The sequence below is a fragment of the Gopherus evgoodei genome, chromosome 16 (genome assembly GCF_007399415.2).
Source record: "Gopherus evgoodei ecotype Sinaloan lineage chromosome 16, rGopEvg1_v1.p, whole genome shotgun sequence".
Taxonomy (NCBI): domain Eukaryota; kingdom Metazoa; phylum Chordata; order Testudines; family Testudinidae; genus Gopherus; species Gopherus evgoodei.
This window is the reverse complement of record NC_044337.1, coordinates 21,204,177-21,223,075: the sequence shown is the minus strand read 5'-3', so window position 1 is coordinate 21,223,075 and position 18,899 is coordinate 21,204,177. Positions and strand designations below refer to the sequence as shown.

The 18,899-nt window shown below is 38.8% G+C and overlaps 1 protein-coding gene and 1 long non-coding RNA gene across 8 annotated transcripts in view; one reads left to right on the top strand and one right to left on the bottom strand.

The window, feature by feature from the left end:
- The window catches only part of CNTRL (centriolin), a 60,600-nt gene that overhangs the window by 5,620 nt on the left and 36,081 nt on the right, over positions 1-18,899 (bottom strand). For all 7 annotated transcript variants that reach the window (XM_030536110.1, XM_030536112.1, XM_030536115.1 and 4 more), the window contains 17 exons: positions 14,025-14,205; positions 13,226-13,536; positions 12,288-12,496; positions 11,870-12,062; positions 11,310-11,440; positions 11,023-11,163; positions 10,787-10,913; positions 9,650-9,814; positions 8,538-8,676; positions 6,061-6,176; positions 5,490-5,707; positions 4,948-5,105; positions 4,603-4,676; positions 3,718-3,906; positions 2,108-2,333; positions 776-981; positions 318-458 (listed from right to left, as the gene is read on the bottom strand). In XM_030536110.1, coding sequence (XP_030391970.1) covers positions 318-458; positions 776-981; positions 2,108-2,333; positions 3,718-3,906; positions 4,603-4,676; positions 4,948-5,105; positions 5,490-5,707; positions 6,061-6,176; positions 8,538-8,676; positions 9,650-9,814; positions 10,787-10,913; positions 11,023-11,163; positions 11,310-11,440; positions 11,870-12,062; positions 12,288-12,496; positions 13,226-13,536; positions 14,025-14,205 — 2,925 coding nt within the window. The remainder of the gene's footprint in view (positions 1-317; positions 459-775; positions 982-2,107; positions 2,334-3,717; positions 3,907-4,602; positions 4,677-4,947; positions 5,106-5,489; positions 5,708-6,060; positions 6,177-8,537; positions 8,677-9,649; positions 9,815-10,786; positions 10,914-11,022; positions 11,164-11,309; positions 11,441-11,869; positions 12,063-12,287; positions 12,497-13,225; positions 13,537-14,024; positions 14,206-18,899) is intronic.
- LOC115636256 lies at positions 1,045-16,833 on the top strand. The gene is made up of 3 exons (XR_003996860.1): positions 1,045-1,055; positions 13,285-13,288; positions 16,746-16,833. It is a non-coding gene; the product is annotated as an uncharacterized LOC115636256 (long non-coding RNA).

Sequence of the window (18,899 nt, the reverse complement as noted above, 5' to 3'; positions counted from 1 at the left end):
TTTCCATTGATGTGCACATAATAAATAAAAGCAGGTTCACAAAATCACATCAATTTAATTTCCAAAAACACTGATTCTTGAGACAATTAGTGCCTAATCCTGTAGTCCATGATTCAATGCAAGTTTTGCATAAGTAAGGACTGCAGTATTAGGCCCTCAATAGATTATGAGCTGTTTGGACATTTTAAATGCATTTATTCATGCTAATAACAGAAGTGAACATAGACTGAAAACGAACTTGTTTAGAAGATACATAATTTCCATGCAAAAACTTCCCATTGAAAAACATGGAATTATGGTTAGGTACTAGACTATACCTGTGACTTGAGATCCAAATAATCCTGTTGGATCTCACCCAGCTCCTTAATCAGGCGTTTTGCTCGTTCATGATTATCATGTGCCACTCGTTCTACTGATGCCATTTCTTTCTGCAAAAAACTGTTTTCATGCTCTTTTTCCTAAGAGATAAATGTGAAAATTGCTGAAACGTTACTTTGTTCCCCTATGGACAAACTCATTTAAGAAAAACCCATTCATGTCAATATAAACCCATTTATCTGACTTAAAATAGTGTTGTTCTGAACAGTTAGTACACTCTAAATGGGATCAGCTAAGAGTATTTGCATGGCATCGTAGGAACAGCCGAGTGTGGGTGGCTGACTTCTGAGCTGATTGCCTGAATTGTATCCTGTACGCTCGAAAGGACATACAGGATTTTTCTCTCTAAAGAAAAATGCCAAGTAATTATTTGTATAGCAACACAATGAAAACATACATTAAGTGCTCTCTCAAGCTGGGTCCTTTGCGTTTTGATTGCTTCCTTCAGACCTGTGATTTGCTTTTCTGCTTTCTTCCTCTCTGATAGGATCTGATCTTGGACATGGTTTAACTCTGCCTTTGAGAGTTCCAGTTCTTTCTGGAGGGATGAAATCTCTTGGTTTTTTTCTTGTAACTGTGTTTCTCTTTCTGAGAGCTGATGTCCTGGAATTAAATAAAATACAAAAAAAAACCCCACTTTAATCAGCAGAAAGTCAATGTATCCACTCACACTGGGTGTATGGCACTAATTGCAGAATCATCGGGGGAGGTGGGGTAACATGCAACAAAAGCTCTAGAAGTCCCTAGTTTAAAGGTTTCAGAGTCATTACACATATTGAATCTATTTCCCGTATTAAGTATCCTCACACCTTGTCAATATACTTGTTGACTGGGCCATCCTGATTATCACTACAAAACTTTTTTTACATCCTGCTAATAGCTCATCTTAATTAGCCTCTTACAGTTGGTATGGCAACTTCCACCTTTTCATGGTGTGTGTGTGTGTATGTATGTATATCTCCTTACTATATGTTCCATTCTATGCATCTGATGAAGTGGCCTATAGCCCACAAAAGCTTAGGCTCAAATAAATGTGTTAGTCTCTAAGGTGCCACAAGTACTCCTGTTCCTTAATTTAATTTAAAGTTTCTAAACACAAAACTCATAGTTTCTTCAGTTTTCAGGGACCCGCAACTTCTCCATACTGCTGTGCTAACTGCTTCTTTTATGGTGGAGAAACTGAGCAAGACTGAAAATAATAACTTCTGTTTTATCTTAAAAAAACCTCAAACTCTTGCCACTAAAAAAGTGCAAGAGAGCACTGAAATGAAATTCCATTGGTCTTCAGTGGTTGAAGTTGTATCTAAAGATTATTCTCCAATTATTACCAAGTCCCCTTAAGAGATCATGACATTTCATTTTCAATTCGATTTCATTTTACAGTTCTTCACGCTCGTCTTGCTGGTTAATAGAACAGAGGAGGAATTGCTTTTTCCTTCTGTTATATTCATGCTGTCAAGATCAAATCCTATGAAAATTACTACCATGCAATTTTTCCCATTTTCATGAACACTGGTCTAAACAAACAGTAAAACAACTGGGTCTAGCGAAATCAACCTGGGAACTCTCCATTCCCAAGTAGGGAAGCTCAATCAATATTTATTAAGAATCCGCTTCAGTGGCCTGATCCAAAGCCCAGCAAAGTCAGTAGAAAGACTCTCATTCACTTCAATGGGGTTTGGATCAGCCCTCATATATCACAGTTATATGCACGTAAGAAGTCTCTTACTGGTTCTTCTCACTGTTTCTTCCAGTGCTGTATACCAGGTCTCCTCCTTCTCCAGTTTCTCAACCCTTTCTTCTGCCAATCTTACTTTAGCTATTGCCTGCTCAAATTTACTTTGTTGGTCTGTCAGCTCCTGTTCCAAGAGTTGTTTCTGATCTTTCAGTTTAGCTGTGTACTCTTCTAATTTTTTTTCTTCACACACAATTTCTGCCTTGAGGTGCTGAAGAATCTACAAAGACAGGATGTCAAGTATTAACTTTTGTTGAGACAGTTGGGTAGTATCAGCTCAATAACAAATACCATCATCATAGATTCTATTAGAAAAAGATGACGGGGGGGGGAGTCAGAACCCCTTTTTTCTATTTTTTAATTTCAAAATTTCCCATGAAATGGTATGTTTTCTTTTTACATAAAATTTTTAACAAGAGTTTAGTTTCCCCCCAAACTCTACTACTGCTCATTAGGCTAGATACTAAGCTGGATGTTTGTACATGACATTGGTGCTCAGAGTTCTCTTCTATAGATGTTGAGTCTCTCAGATGCATCCAGCCACTGCCAATATCAGTGTGTGACAGCACTGCAATAAGCTAACTGTTGACTCATCAGACCAACACTAAGAGCATTCTCTCAGATGCAAAACTGCTGTCCATGAAACACAGCTGTTAAGTATGATGATTTATTTCAATAAGATTGTGGCTTGTACACATGGAAAAAAATAACTAATATGAGAAATTAGTTCTAGTTATCTACTATTATTGTAGCGCACACAGAGGTCCAGATCTTCATCTGCAGCTGATGAGCTCACATAGCAATGTGGTGTGGGAGAGGGATGTAAAATATGGCATTGAATAGAACTGATGTCAAAAGAAAAAAAATCACAATTAAAAAAACCTGATTTTTCAAAATGTATCAAATTCCAAGTAGCTTTATAGCTGGTCAAAATGTGAAAGGGTAAATTTCATTAACATTTTTCCTGGTTTATTTTTAAAATTTTAAAATTTGTTGAAACTCAATTTTTGATTGTGTCTCAGTTTATCCAGCCTTTATGCTCCCACAATCCTAAATCAGCAATATGCTTGCTTAAGTCCCTGGTGAAGGTCAGAACAGCTTAAGAGCTGCTTTAAGTTCTGCTAACTATCAACAGCTGAGGATAAAAGTGTGCAGAGAAACCTCAGCAATTATCCATTTTCCCTTGAAATACCATCTACACCTGCAGCCAGAAGGGTAGGTGTGAGGTGGAATAGATACCATGTACCAACCTTCTTCTGCAAAAAGATTCCCTTACACTGGGACAATCCTTCCATTGCTTTAAGAAAGCTTTGTGCTGCATTTCAGCACAAGTGGTCACGCCACAGGGGAGAATCTGGCTCGCTCTTATTATTAATGGATTGCTATTGTTTTGTAGTATAAAAGTTTCTGTTCCAGAACGTCAAATCTCATGCTTTATTGCTATTTCTCTCCAAATGAAATAAGAAAAAACATTTAGATAGAAGTATTATATTAAATTGCAAACTCACACCTATGCCCTTTTTGCCAAAATAATTTTAGAAGCATAGAAGCTGTGTCTCTACCAGTCATGCAAAGACGAGAGAGAGAGAATCTGAGTCTCATACCATTTCTTGTTTGGCTAGTTCCAGTTCCCTCTCTCCTATTTCTCTCTGAAGCTGCTGCAGTTGGTTCTCCTTCCTTTTCTGTCTCTCTTGGCAATCCTTATACTTTTTTAAACATTCACTGATGTCTTCTTTTAGGGTTGCCTGCTCTCTAAGCAACTCATCCTGATGCCTTGTGGTATTTTTCAGATCCTGCATTATAGGTCAAATATAAAATCGTGAATAGTGCCTCAAAATATATTCTCTAAGCATCCTACACAAAACAGTCCTCTCACTGGGCCATATTCTGCCAACCTTATGTTGCCTTATTGCCGATGTCCAAAATTAGCTGTTGAGAATTGCAGGATTGGGAAAATTTCTGCAGAGTTGGAAGAGGACATATCTTAAACTGTGAAATTTATACTTTGGACATGAACATTGTCACAGGTCACCCTTCCTTCCATGTGTTAACAACAAGAACAAAAAAAAATCTTGGAAGCTAGTTAAAATGGTATTGTGCTCCAAGTGACTCGAGCTCATTTAGGATTTTTTCCTCATGATGGAAGTCTAAAATATCTAAACAATCTATAAAGCCCGCACCCTTGAGCTGATATGCACTAGTGTGACCAGACAGCAAGTGTGAAAAATCAAGACGGGGTGGGGAGTGATAGAAGCCTATATAAGAAAAAGACCCAAAAATTGGGACTGTCCCTATAAAATTGGGACATCTCGTCACCCTAATCTGCACAGATCCAGAAAATGGCTGTATTACAATACATAGATGAAAAAAATATGAAACTGTGGGATTATGAAAAATCATCCCTTGGTTTATGCTTCAGTGTTTGCGTTGTTGTAATGTAGTTTTTAGTTTATGATTAAGCATATATTCAATCTTTAAGCAAAGCTAACCTGTTCTACCAGCTGAAGTTGTTGCCTGGAGTCACTCAGTTCACCCGTCAGTGTATCCAGATCTTCCTTTTTTTCTACGGAAAACAAAACATGTTTGGGAAAAGAAAAGAAAAGAATCTAAACTGACAATCCATGAATTAACCCCACACACTGTGTGTTAGTTATGTACAGAGAAAGAACTTCTTATAATAGTTAAAGAATGAGTCTAATAGAAAACTGTAATTTAAACCATGATATATCACTTAGCATGTTACATTATATAACTGATTGACATACACTATGGTTTTAAGTAAAAATATGAAGCTATAAATTGTCACTTAAACAAAATTCGCAACTTTTCTTTACCTTGAAGATGCTGCTCTATTACGGCAATGTCTTCATTTAGTGATTTTTTGTGTCTGTTTAGTTGATCAATTTCCTGTTGCAGTTTTCTGACATTTAAGTCCATTTCCTCTACATTAGACAGTGCAGCTTTGCTACTATCTTCAATAGCAGTTAAATTTCTGTAAAATGTGAAAAAACAAACATTCTTGGTCTATTTAAAATATTTGGCAAGGATTTTTTTTAAATAGCTGTACTACTGCAGGCAGTTTTATGGGACGTAATATCTCCTGTCCCATTTCAAGACTGAACATGTTGCTTTCAGATTGTCTCTTTCTGCACTGCCATAGTATCACAGATGTAGCAAGTGTTCAACTGAAGCTCTAAACAAAGCTACAAGCCACGGCAGGAATGATTAAGAGAAGACATCTCCACAGTAATGGATAGTATAGTCATTTATCCTTTTTAAAAATGAACAGGTTGTTCACGACAATAAATGTAAACAGTAATTCATGAGAACAAAGGCTCTCCAACCACTGATCTTTGAAAAAGTTTATTTCACCCACTTTTTAGTTTGTGACAATTTTCCGTCCAAACTCTGACAGTTTTCTTCAAGTTGTTGCTTTTCTTTTCTCAAAGATTCAGTACTTTTTTCCAGAGTCCGCATTTGAGAAGCCAGCACCTTCTTTTCTTGCTGGTCTTTCTCAAGGAGCTGTCTCTGCCACTCCACTTCCCCTCTCTGACGCTGGGACAGTTGCTGGAGATTCTCTAACTCTAATTTCTCCTATGAAATAAGACACAAATATAGTAACAGCTGCAGATATTAAAAAAAATAAAATAAACCCAAACACCATCTTTCTGTACATCTACATAGGACCTTTTATCCACAAAGTTCCCAGAGTTCATTGCAGCCTGCATATACAGCACTCACTACTCCTGTCACTAAACTATACACAAAGGCAAATAGCTTGTGATTTTACAAGTTATCATGAAATATAAACTGCACACTGGCACTTTCTACTGCACTGTGTCAGATTTAATTGAGGTTCTTTGAGAGGAAGCACAGTGAAGTGGTTAGAGCATGAACCTGGGACTTGGGAGACCAGAGTTCAGTTACCTATTCCACCACACACCTACCTTTAGTACTGCAACTTGAGTCTTTTCTAATTCATTAACTTTTTGGCTATGTTGTAGTTTTAGACCTTGCAGTTCATTATTTTCAAGCTGCAACATTTCCAGAATGTGCTTCAGTTCTAATTGAAATAAATAAATAAAATCAAGTCAGTTATAGGAAAACTAAAACACCGTGGTTGCAAAGATGCATTAAAACAGGATTCATCTAAATGAACTTTGTTGCCAAGAGTGTCCCATTCACTAAAGGAGCCATTTTAGAATTTTTAAGAACTCACAGTGTGTGAATGACTTTAAAAACATCAGTGGGCGCAATTCCTCTGCACTGAGTGAAGTAGAGAAAATACAATATTTGACAATGTAATGAAAGACTGTCTTACAATGCATATGCACAAGAGTTTTCTAATTTTTGAGTGCTTAATTTTGCAATTCGTGTTTAAATTGAGATTTTAAAATGTAATTCCAAATATACTGTACACATTGTCACGGAGTAGCTGGCCCTTTAAGGGGAGTCAGGGCCTAGTCTACCAATGATGGAATTCATTATGGAGAATGAGCCCATCTTGGTCCACCTGGCTGACTGCCAGGTAGCTGACTAATGAGCACCCAAGCCTGAAAAAAGGCTAACAGAATCAGTTGAATAAGGGTCTCCAAAGGAGGGAAGGTCTTAGAGATCCTAGTGGGATGATGACGACGACTGCCTGCTAATCTCTCCAAGCTGCCTGGTGAAAGGAGTGAATAAAAAGAGAATACCTGCAGAAAAGCTGACTGAGGGCTACAACTGGTCTGAAGTATAACCCAGCTTCAGAAGAGCTGAGGACTCCTGATTTAAGAAGAGAAGCCCCAATCTACAAAAGGTACTTAAGCCCCCAAATACACTTTTAGGCTCTGCTGTGAACCAAAAAACTCCTGCAAACTCCGTAGGTGCCTAAACTGACTTGGCAGGTAAGTTTTTGGAGTAAAAGTGCCCTTGGAGCCTATGTTTCTGCCTCAGGCTGGTGTCTGGATGCCGTTCTCCCACCTAAGCTTCACAGTGGCTCACAAACTGGAGAAGATAAGTGGATGAGTCTTGTGTGCAGGGCCTGATACAGTAGGTGTGCTCATAGAATAGTTACTGGGCCAGACAGTGGGAGGGGGAGGGAATAAGTCTGTAGCATGGTGGGTAGGGAGGTGGGAGATCCAGGGTTCAAGTCTCCCTGCTCTACTCACTCTTTCCTTATTTATCCACAGTGGAACAGCTTCAGCAGGAGAGAGACTGAAGGAGCCCCACATCAAAATATTTCATAGCTGAGTGGTTATAGCACATACCTGATTGGTGGGAGACCCCTGTTCAAATACTTTCTCCTCCTCTGATGGAGATGGGGGAATTGAATATGGGTCTCCCACATCCCAATCCAGTGCTCTGACCACAGGGCTAATAGTTATAAACTAGGCACTGGCACCACCACCACTTCACCTCACTGACCCTCCTCCATTTTGTGTTGGATGAGGCAGTACCTAAATCATTCCTGCAAGGAACTACTTTGGTGCCTACGCCGCCTGACTCTAGGAGACAGGTTCCTGTTCATAGGTCACTAAGCAGAGATAGGCACCTCTCTGAAGCCCAGGCTTAGGCCCCCTGTAAGAAAGGTGAGGCTTATGATGCATCTCTCTTGTTGCCATCTTCCATTGGCTAGCTTAGGCAGCTCCCCACCTAGCACATTGGCTTTTGTGGATTGTGTTCTAAGGTGCTTATTTCTCCCCAGTCACTGTACACTGAGCTTAAGTGCTTAACCCAGGCTTTGTGGATCAGTGTAGTTCCTGTCTTTTTTTTTTTTTTTTTTTCCCTAGATGCTCAGTGCTCGAATGCCTAAGTCCCTTTGTGGCTCTGGGCCAGTGAGACTCTTTGAATGATAAGCCAACTCGGGGAGGATTGCTGGGGACTCTTGAACTTGGAAGAATATGCTTGTCATTATTAGCGCCAGGGTCAAAAGTAGTGCTGGACTTGAGGAGGGGTTTTGTGCACTATAAAAGGAGTTAATGAGATCCCGCATATGGTGAATTTTGGTTTTAGAACCCATGTCTGAGTAAATGATTCAAACCGCCAGAAGGATGCTGTGACTGTGTAAGTGTAAGGCCACAAGGGGAGGAGGTGTGCTTGAGGGCAGTGCCCCATCTCACACTTTTAGTGAAAATCCATTCTTAATTGAAGGGGGGAAAACAGGACTTTCACTTCTGAAACTTCTAAAGATATTTAACCCATGACAGGTTTTCAATAAAACTTTCATTCAAATTTTGACTTCATTCCAGAAAAGAAATGTAAAGCAGTGTGTTGTAAGCAACTTCTTTGACAAGTGTCTGATAATAATGTTAACTTGAAACAGTTTAAAAATCAATATGAGCTGGAAAAGGAAAAAGCAGAACTTTAAGTGTTCTTAAAAAAAAAAAATCAATGCACAGTCCAAGCCTGTACAAAGTAATGTATCACGGCATTAGAGACATACCTGTCTTATGTGTAGTTATTTGTCCTAGTACACCCTGCAGATTTTCTTCTTCTTTTCCAACGTCCTGCTTTATGAGGGAAAGGTGTGTTCTTTTTTCATTTATCTGGGCATTCAGCTGTTCCAGAAATGACCTTACTTCCTATAGCAACATGCCAGGGTTAAAATGTTTAAAAAAATCCTTAGCTGTATTACTAACGAGAGATTAATTCACTTTGAATTTTTTTTTTATGATCACCATTCTTGCTGTGTTTACTTTTTGCATTTAATTTAGTTTGGATAATAAAAACAGACTAGTCAGTTTCACTTGAGCTCATGTTTTAGCAGAATGCTGCAGTGTTTGGGTTGCAAACATGAAAGAATGTAATTGCAGATCTTCTTTGAAGAAATATTTTAACTGAAAACATTTCTATTGCTCTTGAAGTCTGTAAAATTTTGATTTTACAGACTTACATAAATCTAACAATATCCCTTAAATAAACTTAAAAAGAGAAAGCTTTACAATATCAGTCTTGGTGCTGAATTTTAATTTCACAATACCAGGGCAGAACTGACAGCCGGGGCCACTAAGATTTCTCTTTCCACTAGAAATGTATATACCTAGAATCACCAATTTTCTTCCAGAAAACTGAGGATAGAAGACCGATTATTTTGTTGTTGTTGTTATGGGATATTTTACACAGACTAGCCAGATTAATTTTTCTTCACCAACCATTTGTCCCAGCAACAGAAATTCTAGCTACATTCATCCAGACCAGTGGTTCTCAACCTGTCGCTGTGGGCCACTTGCAGCCCATCAGCAGCAGCCCGATATGACATCCTCAGGGCCATACAGGGTGGGTGGATGCGGCCCACAATGGTAAATAGGTTGAGAACCACTGATCCAGACATTTCTGTTTAATAACAAACATACCCACTACTGAAAAGTAACCAAGGGACTAATTCTGTACTTTAACTGATCCGGATCAGGCCCTTTATGCATTAGTACCATCAAAACAGCAATTTTTTTTAGGGGGTGGGGAAATTTTTTTCAAAACTTTTAATATTTTAAACTTTTTTTCTTTCACTAAACTACACACACAGTTAAGAACTGTAAAAGACTTTTGAAAATTTACCTTTATTTGTCGTCGTTTATCAGTAACTTCAATCTCCCCTTCTTGAAGAGCTTCTTTGAGGTTTGCTTTCTTCTGAGCAATGCCATCTTGAAGCAGGTGCAGCTCTTCTTTTTTTTGACCCAACAGTTGGTCCAAGAGCAGCAGCTCTTGCTGGTTAGCTGCTATCTACGGTACAAAAGAAAATTTAACAATCTTCTGCCTAAACTACTTTCACATCTACATTAAAATATGCCAGGGTGTCAAATTATTGCTAAAGAAAGTGTCTTTCTTGGAAAGTTTTCAAAATATTATTTGTATTGTGACAGCATCTAGCAGAACCTGTTGGAGCCCTGATCCTCATTGTGCTAGGCACAGTATAGAGAGACAGTTTAATTAAAAAAAAAAGTCCCTGACCCAAGAAGCTTGCAATCTACAACCCCAATCCAGCAAATATTTATGCCCATGAGTAGCTTTTATGCATGTGAGTTGTTCCATGGAGCTCACCAAGATTACTGATGTGCACAAGTTTTTTTTGGGATGGGCCTTAGTTTTTACTAGAAGCAACAGGTGGAAGAGAAGTAGTAGTAATATATTCAACTGTCACATTAAGCTTGTCTTTACAGCATATTTTCTGCAAAAACTGTACACACTAATATGGAAGGCCTACCTGCTAAGTATTACAGTAACACCACATTTTTGTAGATTTTTTTTGGTACAAAAATGGAACATATCTTCAATTTTAATATATTCAAATTTGAGATTAAAGGAAACTTGGATTATAACATTATTTCTACAGATAATTTTTATATACTGTTCAGCTCTGATTTCTTGACAAGTACTTGACAATAAGTGATAAAGAGTGCAGAATGAATGGGTATGTAATGTACACGTCAAGAAGATTTTGGCTGGTGTGAAAATTCATTTATCAATGCGCTGGTGTATAAGTGAACATTCTTAGGAGCATGTGCATATAGTATTTAATTTGTAATACGTATTGACTAGCCATTTAAAAATAGTATTAACTTCATGTTGAAGAGATACTGACACTAAAATAAACCTACAAAATTAGGTGCTTCTGACAAAAAATAAAAAATCAGAACATAATGGATTACACTTCCAGTGCATGGAGTGGGCAGATTTTTTTTCTTTAAAATTTACCTGATCTTTCAATCTTTCCAGCTCAGTTTTTTTGCCTTGAAGAATATTTTCTGCTTCTTTAAGAATCTGGAGATGATGATCTTCATTACCTTCTGCAAACTGAATATCTTCCTGCAGCTTCTGAAGACTAATGATTAAATTTAGGGTTAAAATATGTTCAAGAACACTTAAGTAGTCCCTTCTCTTTGCCATTAGATGAACTAAACGTATGTGTTTAAAATAAATTAAATACTTACCTTTCAGTCAACATTTCTATCTTCTGGCTTAAGGACTGGAACTCAGAATCTCTTGCTGATACAACTTTATCGATTTCTTTCAAGATACCTTCTTGTTTAGTTTTGTGCTGTTCTAAATCCCTTGTATCTGCCTGAAGTAACCTGAAATACATTCATTATTTCCCAGAATATCACAGCATTAGGTCTCCAAAAGCAACATCATATTTTTCAAACATGAAACACACCTTCTTTTGTTCCTTCCATTTCATGAATCTACACTACAATGTAACCAGAAATATGAAATGTACCTTAACTGATGATCTGCTTTCACAAGCTTAACAGCCATCTCCTGTGCTCTTCGCTCTAGCTCCTCAGCATCAGTCTCAGTACGAGACAAGTGTTGCTTGGCATGATTGTACTTCTGAATAGTTTCTTTGGTCTAGAAAAGAAATAGATTTTTTTTTTAATTACTGAAACAAGATTCACAGCAATTCCATTTGGTGGTGTCACTTAAATAAAAAGGCTTAATATCTAAGTATGGCAAATTGGCATACCTGGTTTGAGGGAAGTTTAATCAATCACCCCTCCCTCCTCATTACTAATAATGTGCAAAAATTAAGTCATAAAATGAAAAATTTCCCCAGGCTTTAAGTTCTTCACAGAAACCGAGACAGTTGCTATTTATACTTAAAATAATGAATAAGAACTTGCCTTCACATCTCCCTCTCATCAAAGCAAATGAACAATTTTAGATTCAGATCTAACCATCCTTGGCTGCATCTGCCTTGCACCATGAAAATAAATATTCTATCCATTTAAACACAAATATCTTCCTTAAACCAAACAGATACAATACAGAACAACTTACTTTTCCCCGGGTACTTTCAAGTTCAGTTTCAGCTTCCGCAAGAAGTCGATCTGCCTCCCGTAGCTCTGCCCGTCGTTTTCGAAGAGTCTTTTCTATACATTCAATTTCATCTACAATGTCTTCGTGATGTTTGAGAGATTTTTCTAATTCTAGCTCTATAATAAGACTGTCAACATGTCCTTCAGTGAAGTCCCTAAAAGAAAGGGAGGGGAGAAACCAAACAAACCAAATAATTCAAAATTCAAATGCAAAAGGTCTGACCAATCTTTCAAAAAAGGTATACACTCTTACACAGAGACTACAGAAACATAAGTTATGCATAGTAATACAGTGGAACCATCTTTACTAACAGATTTTGAAAAGTCTATTAATCTGAATAGGCATACTTTTAAATAATACATATAATATCTACTCTTACTTGCGTTTACTGCGTTTCTGGGCTGTCTTACGTAGCTCTGCTACTTCACACTCCAGCTCTTCCCTTTCATGCAAGAGATCTTCAATGTTTTGATGCAATTTTTCCATCTCTTTCTTAGGTTTATGCTCAGATACTCCTGTCCACTTATATTCACATCTCTGAGATCTTAAATGATACACAGTATCTTCTAGTCTTGAGATTTCCTTCTCCTGAATGCACGCAAATACAAAGTTAGAACAAGACTGACTCCACAAAATCCTCCATAACAAATATGTTCCAAAGCAAAGCTAATGATGTTGTTTGAAACTAGAGGAGCTGCTGTATTCCTATGCTGTGGGACTATATAAAACTTAGTCTGTAGGTCTCAGAACACTTAAGAAACGCAAGGAAATATCAATGTCCCTATTTTACACATGGAAAAATGGAGGCACTGAGGATCAAGAGATTTACCCAAGATATAACAGTGATCTAGCTGCAGGGTTCTGACTAAAAGTCACATCTTATTACTTCTAGGCCTGTGCCTTTATCTGCTGGGCCATATAGCCTCCACTTGTATAACTCCAACTGTATATTTTCCGTTCAGACACCACCCAGCAAATTCCTGTGCAGTCTCTTGAAAAACATATCCTTAGGAACTGTCTCCCAGTACGCTCTTAAAGTCAAGATGATACTCTGCAGGAGCATATGGATTTAAGTCAAACCTTTTTACGCTTTTCAAATCTATAATCTATGAAATGGTAAGATGGAATAATGAACACTGTTAGCTAGAGAAAAAAATGTTGAGAGGGAAAAGTTAAGAGAGGCTTATAAGCAGAGTCAGTACTATTTGTGTAGTTTTACAAATTTATTTTCAAAACCAAACAACAGATGATACTAAAAAACCACTACCACCTATTCTGAGTCAAGTGTATACAGCTGGGCCTGTGCCATACACGTACCAAGTCATGATGTTCAGGCACATTGCAGTGAAGCACTCCAACAGGAATGAGAGGGACAGAAAAGTTAGTAGGTACAGGGCCATAAACAATCTGAGTTCCAGCAGGAGGTGGTCCAAAGATAACTGTTCCAGGAGCAACTGGTCTACCATTGGTTGGTATAGGAGGAGGTCCATAAACTACAGTCCCCTGAGGTACAGGGGCACCATCTGGAAGGACAGTATAAATAACTGAACCAGAAGGTGCTACAAAGGGAGAGTCACTGGGAGCTTTCATTTCACCATCTCCTCCATTATTTTCTCCATGTTCACCATCTTTAGAGGGGAAAAAAAAAACAAAATTGTAATTTCTTTTTTAGTTAACAACATTATTAATAATGTAAAAGCAGCAAAGAGCTCTGTGGCAGCTTATAGACTAACAGAAGTATTGGAGCATGAGCTTTTGTGGGTGAATACCCACTTCGTCGGGTGCATGTCATCCGACGAAGTGGGTATTCACCCACAAAAGCTCATGCTCCAATACTTCTGTTAGTCTATAAGGTGCCACAGAACTCTTAGTCTGGATCTGTAAAAGCAGCAAACTCGGCTACCCCTCTAATACTTGACATTATTTATTATGCATCTCCTAAAAAAAGGCCCTAATCAGCAGTTATGTTAAGTATTCAGATTGAATAAAAAGCTCAACACTAATAAAACATTTTTTTTAAATTCAGTCATTGATGCTAAGAAAATTCTCTCTGAACTTTAGGGAAATACAAACTGCTTATTTATTTAAACAACATAGTATGATCAAACTAACATACCTTTATTGGAATCTGATTTGGAGAACCCACTCCTGACTGGGGAATAAACCCAGCATCCTCTTGCAGTGGGTGAGACACAGTCTTTCTTCCTTATTTGCCTGCCCTGGCAATGCCAGGATGAGACAGGATACTGTAAGCCAACTCCAGAGTCTTTTGTGCTGTGAGAACCAGGAGTTGAGACCTAAAAACCCAAAGAGCAATGCAAGTTTAAATTCTAGAAGTAACAAATAATGAAAAATAAACATCTGATTGAAGACCAGTTTGCAAACTGGTCTTCAAAGAACAGGTTGATCACATGGTGCTTTTTACTGTTTATCCAGCTGCTACACTGAATTAAAAGATAGGGAAGTATTTAAGGAATACTTAATTGTTGTTATGTCCATGTAAGCAACAAGTGTGGCTGCCATGGGGTTGTTATGGGATCACAAGTTGAAAGGCAGATGACAAACAAGACAATCTCTGTACAAAAATTATCTGCACTTGAAAAAGTCTGGGAATTTGTCTTATTAGATATGGCTCCTTTTGGCCTATCATCAATAGTTAGAGCAGAAACAGTGATTAAAAACTAGATTTGGAGGTCTGCAATATTTTAAAATCTCCACACAACTTATTTTTTGTTCGAGCTTTTGGTGATGTCTCTTCACTATTCCAGTTAGTGAAGTTGACATTGAGTTAGATGGGGATTTAAATGGGCTATTAGGTTAGCAATAAAGGACGTGTGCTCTGCTTGAAATGTTCAGTAGCTTTCAAAACAGTTAATTAAATTAAAATGAAATTTGAATACAAAATTGAGAAGGATGGAGTCAGTAGACAAGCTATTTTGAGAACTGTCTTAGCTTTAAATAAGTGTATAGTTTAGATTCTGTGCTAATCTGGGATTGTTCAACATTGTTTTTAAAGGACAACTGTCAAGATTTTATTTAAGTTACATGTTCTTTGCTGTCTCAGGTGTGGCTTAAATTAAACCCTGAAATACTATAACATGCACTGAAATGCTGCTAATTTGTATGACTAACTGGGAAGCCCCTTGCAATGTACTGAATTTTGCAAAGAGCTGACCTGTAAGAGACAAGACGGTGTATGACAGTACATACTTCAATGTAGTATAAGAGATCGCATGTGTGTTGTGGACAGAACATGCTAACATAAATATGCAAACATCAACTATCATGAAAATGACTGGATTTGGAAGCTATGGTATGTACATGATCCTGGAGGGGGTACCTGAAAAGAGTTTTGTCTGCGTGAAGTGCCGCCTGAGAGCTGATGGAAGAAAAGATCCGAGGACTGGAGATGCAGGTGGAAATTCTGGTTTAGTTTGGAAGGGGGTTCGAGCACATGATGGAGCAAAGACATGAGGAGGCTGAAGGGATAATCTCAGACTTGCAGATGGAAGCAGGACCAAAGAACTCTGAGGGGAGATTGTTGGGTGAGGAAATTGACAGTGGAAGCATGTGACCAAGAGAACCAGGCAGAGGAAAAGATGGGCTAGTGAAAGAGAAACAGAGCTCAGGAACAGGTGTGCGGAGTTGGAAAATGAAGAAGGGGCACAAGCAGGTGGTCACTGAAGGTGGGAGGGCAAGGAAGAAGAGAAAAGTAGCTAGTTCTATAGGAAGAGGGGAAGAAGATACAGGATGGGTTGCAGAGGATTGCAAGAGAGAACAGGAATCGAGAGGACTTGCAGCCAGAGGGAATAGGGGATAGACCAGAGAATTGCACCATCACGAGGAAAAGACAGGTCTACGTGATTGGGGACTCCTTACTGAGAAGGATAGACAGGCCTGTAACCAGAGCTGATCCAGAGAACAGAAGGGTGTGCTGTCTGCCGGGTGCTAAGATACGGGATGTGGACCTGAAGCTGAAGAGGATCTGAGCAGGAATGAATCCACTGGTTGTCCTTCACGTGGGAACAAATGAAATGGCTAGATTCTCGCTGGAACGTATCAAGGGAGACTATGCCAGGCTGGGAAAGATGCTTAAGGAAATCGAGGCTCAGGTGATCTTCAGTGGAATTCTGCCTGTTCCTAGAGAAGGGCAACAAAGGTGTGACAAGATGATGATGATGATCAACAGATGGCTCAGGCAGTGGCTTTGGGAGATATGGCCACTGGAGGCATTCATGGACAGAGGACTGTTCTCTTGGGATGGACTTATCCTGAGTAGGGAGGAAAATAGACTTCTAGGGTGGAGGCTGGCACAACTGATTAAGACAGCTTTAAACTAGGAATTTGAGGAAGATGGTTGGGAGATGTCCAGGTAATCTCCATGCCAGATTCTAACACTGAGAAGGAAGAAAATGAAGTAAGAAAAGATACAGCTGTGGGTAGGAGAATGGACATAAGGAGGAAGGGTAGTGTAGATACCAGTCTAACAGGTGATACTGGCAGTAGAATGTATGTGGCTAATCGGGTAAAGAATGTGAGCGAAGCCAAACAGCAAAAATTAAGGTGTTCGTACACCAATGCAGGAAGCCTAGGGAACAAAATGGAGGAACTAGAGTTACAGTGAAACCAGATATTATAGGGATAACAGAAACATGGTGGAATAATAGTCATGACTGGAGTACACGTATTGAAGGCTATGTGCTGTTTAGGAAAGACAGAAATAAAGGCAAAGGGGGTGGAGCAGCATAGTATATCAACGATGAGGTAGACTGTAAAGAAATAAGATGTGATGGAATGGATAAGACAGAGTCTGTCTGGGCAAAAATCACATTTGGAGAAGCTACTAGAGCCTTTCCTGGGATAGTGCTTGGGGTGTGCTACAGACCGCAGGGATCTGATTTGGATACGGATAGAGACCTCTTTAATGTTTTTAATGAAGTAAATACTAATGGGAATTGTGTGATCACGAGAGATTAACTTCCAAGATATAGACTGGAGGACAAGTGCTAGTAATAATAATAGCGCTCAGATTTTCCTGGATGCAATAACTGATGGATTCCTTCACCAAGTAGTTGCTGACCCAACAAGAAGAGATGCCATTTTAGATTTGGTTTTGGTGAGTAGTGAAGACCTCATAGAAGAAATAGTTGTAGGGGACAACCTTGGTTTGAGTGATCATAAGTTAATTCAGTTCAAACTAAATGGAAGAATAAACAAAAATAGATCTGTGACTAGGGTTTTTGATTTCAAAAGGGCTAACTTAAAAAAATTAAGGAAATTAGTTAGGAAAGTGGATTGGACTGAAGAACTTGTGGATCTAAAGGTGGAGGAGGCCTGGAATTACTTCAAGTCAAAGTTGCAGAAACTATCAGAAGCCTGCATCCAAAGAAAGGGGAAAAAAAATCATAGGCAGGAGTTGTAGACCAAGCATCTCAGAGAGGTGATTAAGAAAAAGCAGAAAGCCTACAAGGAGTGGAAGATGGGAGGGATCAGCAAGGAAAAGGTATCTTATTGAGGTCAGGACATGTAGGGATAAAGTGAGAAAGGCCAAAAGCCATGTAGAGTTGGATCTTGCAAAGGGAATTAAAATCCAATGGTAAAAGGTTCTATAGCCATATAAATAAGAAGAAAATAAATAAAGAAGTGGGACCACTAAACACTGAGGATAGAGTGGAGGTTAAGGATAATCTAGGCATGGCCCAATACCTAAACAAATACTTTGCATCAGTCTTTAATGAGGAGCTTAGGGATAATGGCAGGATGACAAATGGGAATGAGGATACGAGGTAGATATTACCACATCCAAGGTAGAAGCCAAACTCGAACAGCTTAATGGGACTAAATAATTTAGTTTAATTATGATCGGGGGCCCAGATAATCTTCATCCAAGAATATTAAAGGAATTGGCACATGAAATTGCAAGCCTATTAGCAAGAATTTTTAATGAATCTGTAAAGTTAGGGGTTGTACTGTATGACTGGAGAATTGCTAACATAGTTCCTATTTTTAAGAAAGGGGAAAAAAAAAAGTGATCCAGGTAACTACAGGCCTGTCAGTTTGTCATCTGCAGTATGCAAGGTCTTGGAAAAAAATTTGAAGGAGAAAGTAGTTAAGGACATTGAGGTCAAGAGTAATTGGGACAAAATACAACATCAGGCGAGGGATTTCCAGTAGAGATAAGGAGGTGTTAGTACTGTTGTAGAAGCCACTGGCGAGACCTCATCTGGAATACTGTGTGCAGTTCTGGTCTCCCATGTTTAAGAAGGATGAATTCAAACTGGAACAGGTTCAGAGACGGGCTACTAGGATGATCTGAGGAATGGAAAATCTGTCATATGAAAGAAGACTCAAAGAGCTTAGCTTGTTTAGTGTAACCAAAAGAAGGCTGAGGGGAGATATGATTGCTCTTTATAAATATATCAGAGGGAGAGGAATTATTTAAGCTTGGTACCAATGTGGACACAAGAACAAATGGATATAAGCTGGCCATCAGGAAGTTTAGACTTGAAATTGGACAAAGGTTTCTAACCATCAGAGGAGTAAAGTTCTGGAACACTCTTTCAAGGGGAGCAGTGGGGGCAAAAGACATATCTGGCTTCAGGACTAAGCTTGATAAGGGGATGGTATGATGGGATAGCCTAATTTTGGCAATTAATTGATCTTTGATTGTTAGTGGTAAATATACCCAATAGCCTCTGATGGGATGTTAGATGGGGTGGGATCTGAGTTACTACAGACAATTCTTTCCTGGGTATCTGGCTAGTGAGTCTTGCCCACATGCTCAGGGTTTAGCTGATCACCATATTTGGGGTCAGGAAGGAATTTTCCTCCAGGGCAGAGTCTCTGGGGGCTTTTCACCTTCCTCTGCAGTGTGGGGCACACATCACTTGCTGATTCTCTGCACCTTGAAGTCTTTAAACCACGATTTGAGGACTTCAATAGCTCAGACACAGGTTAGGGGTTTATTACAGGAGTGGGTGGGTGAGATTCT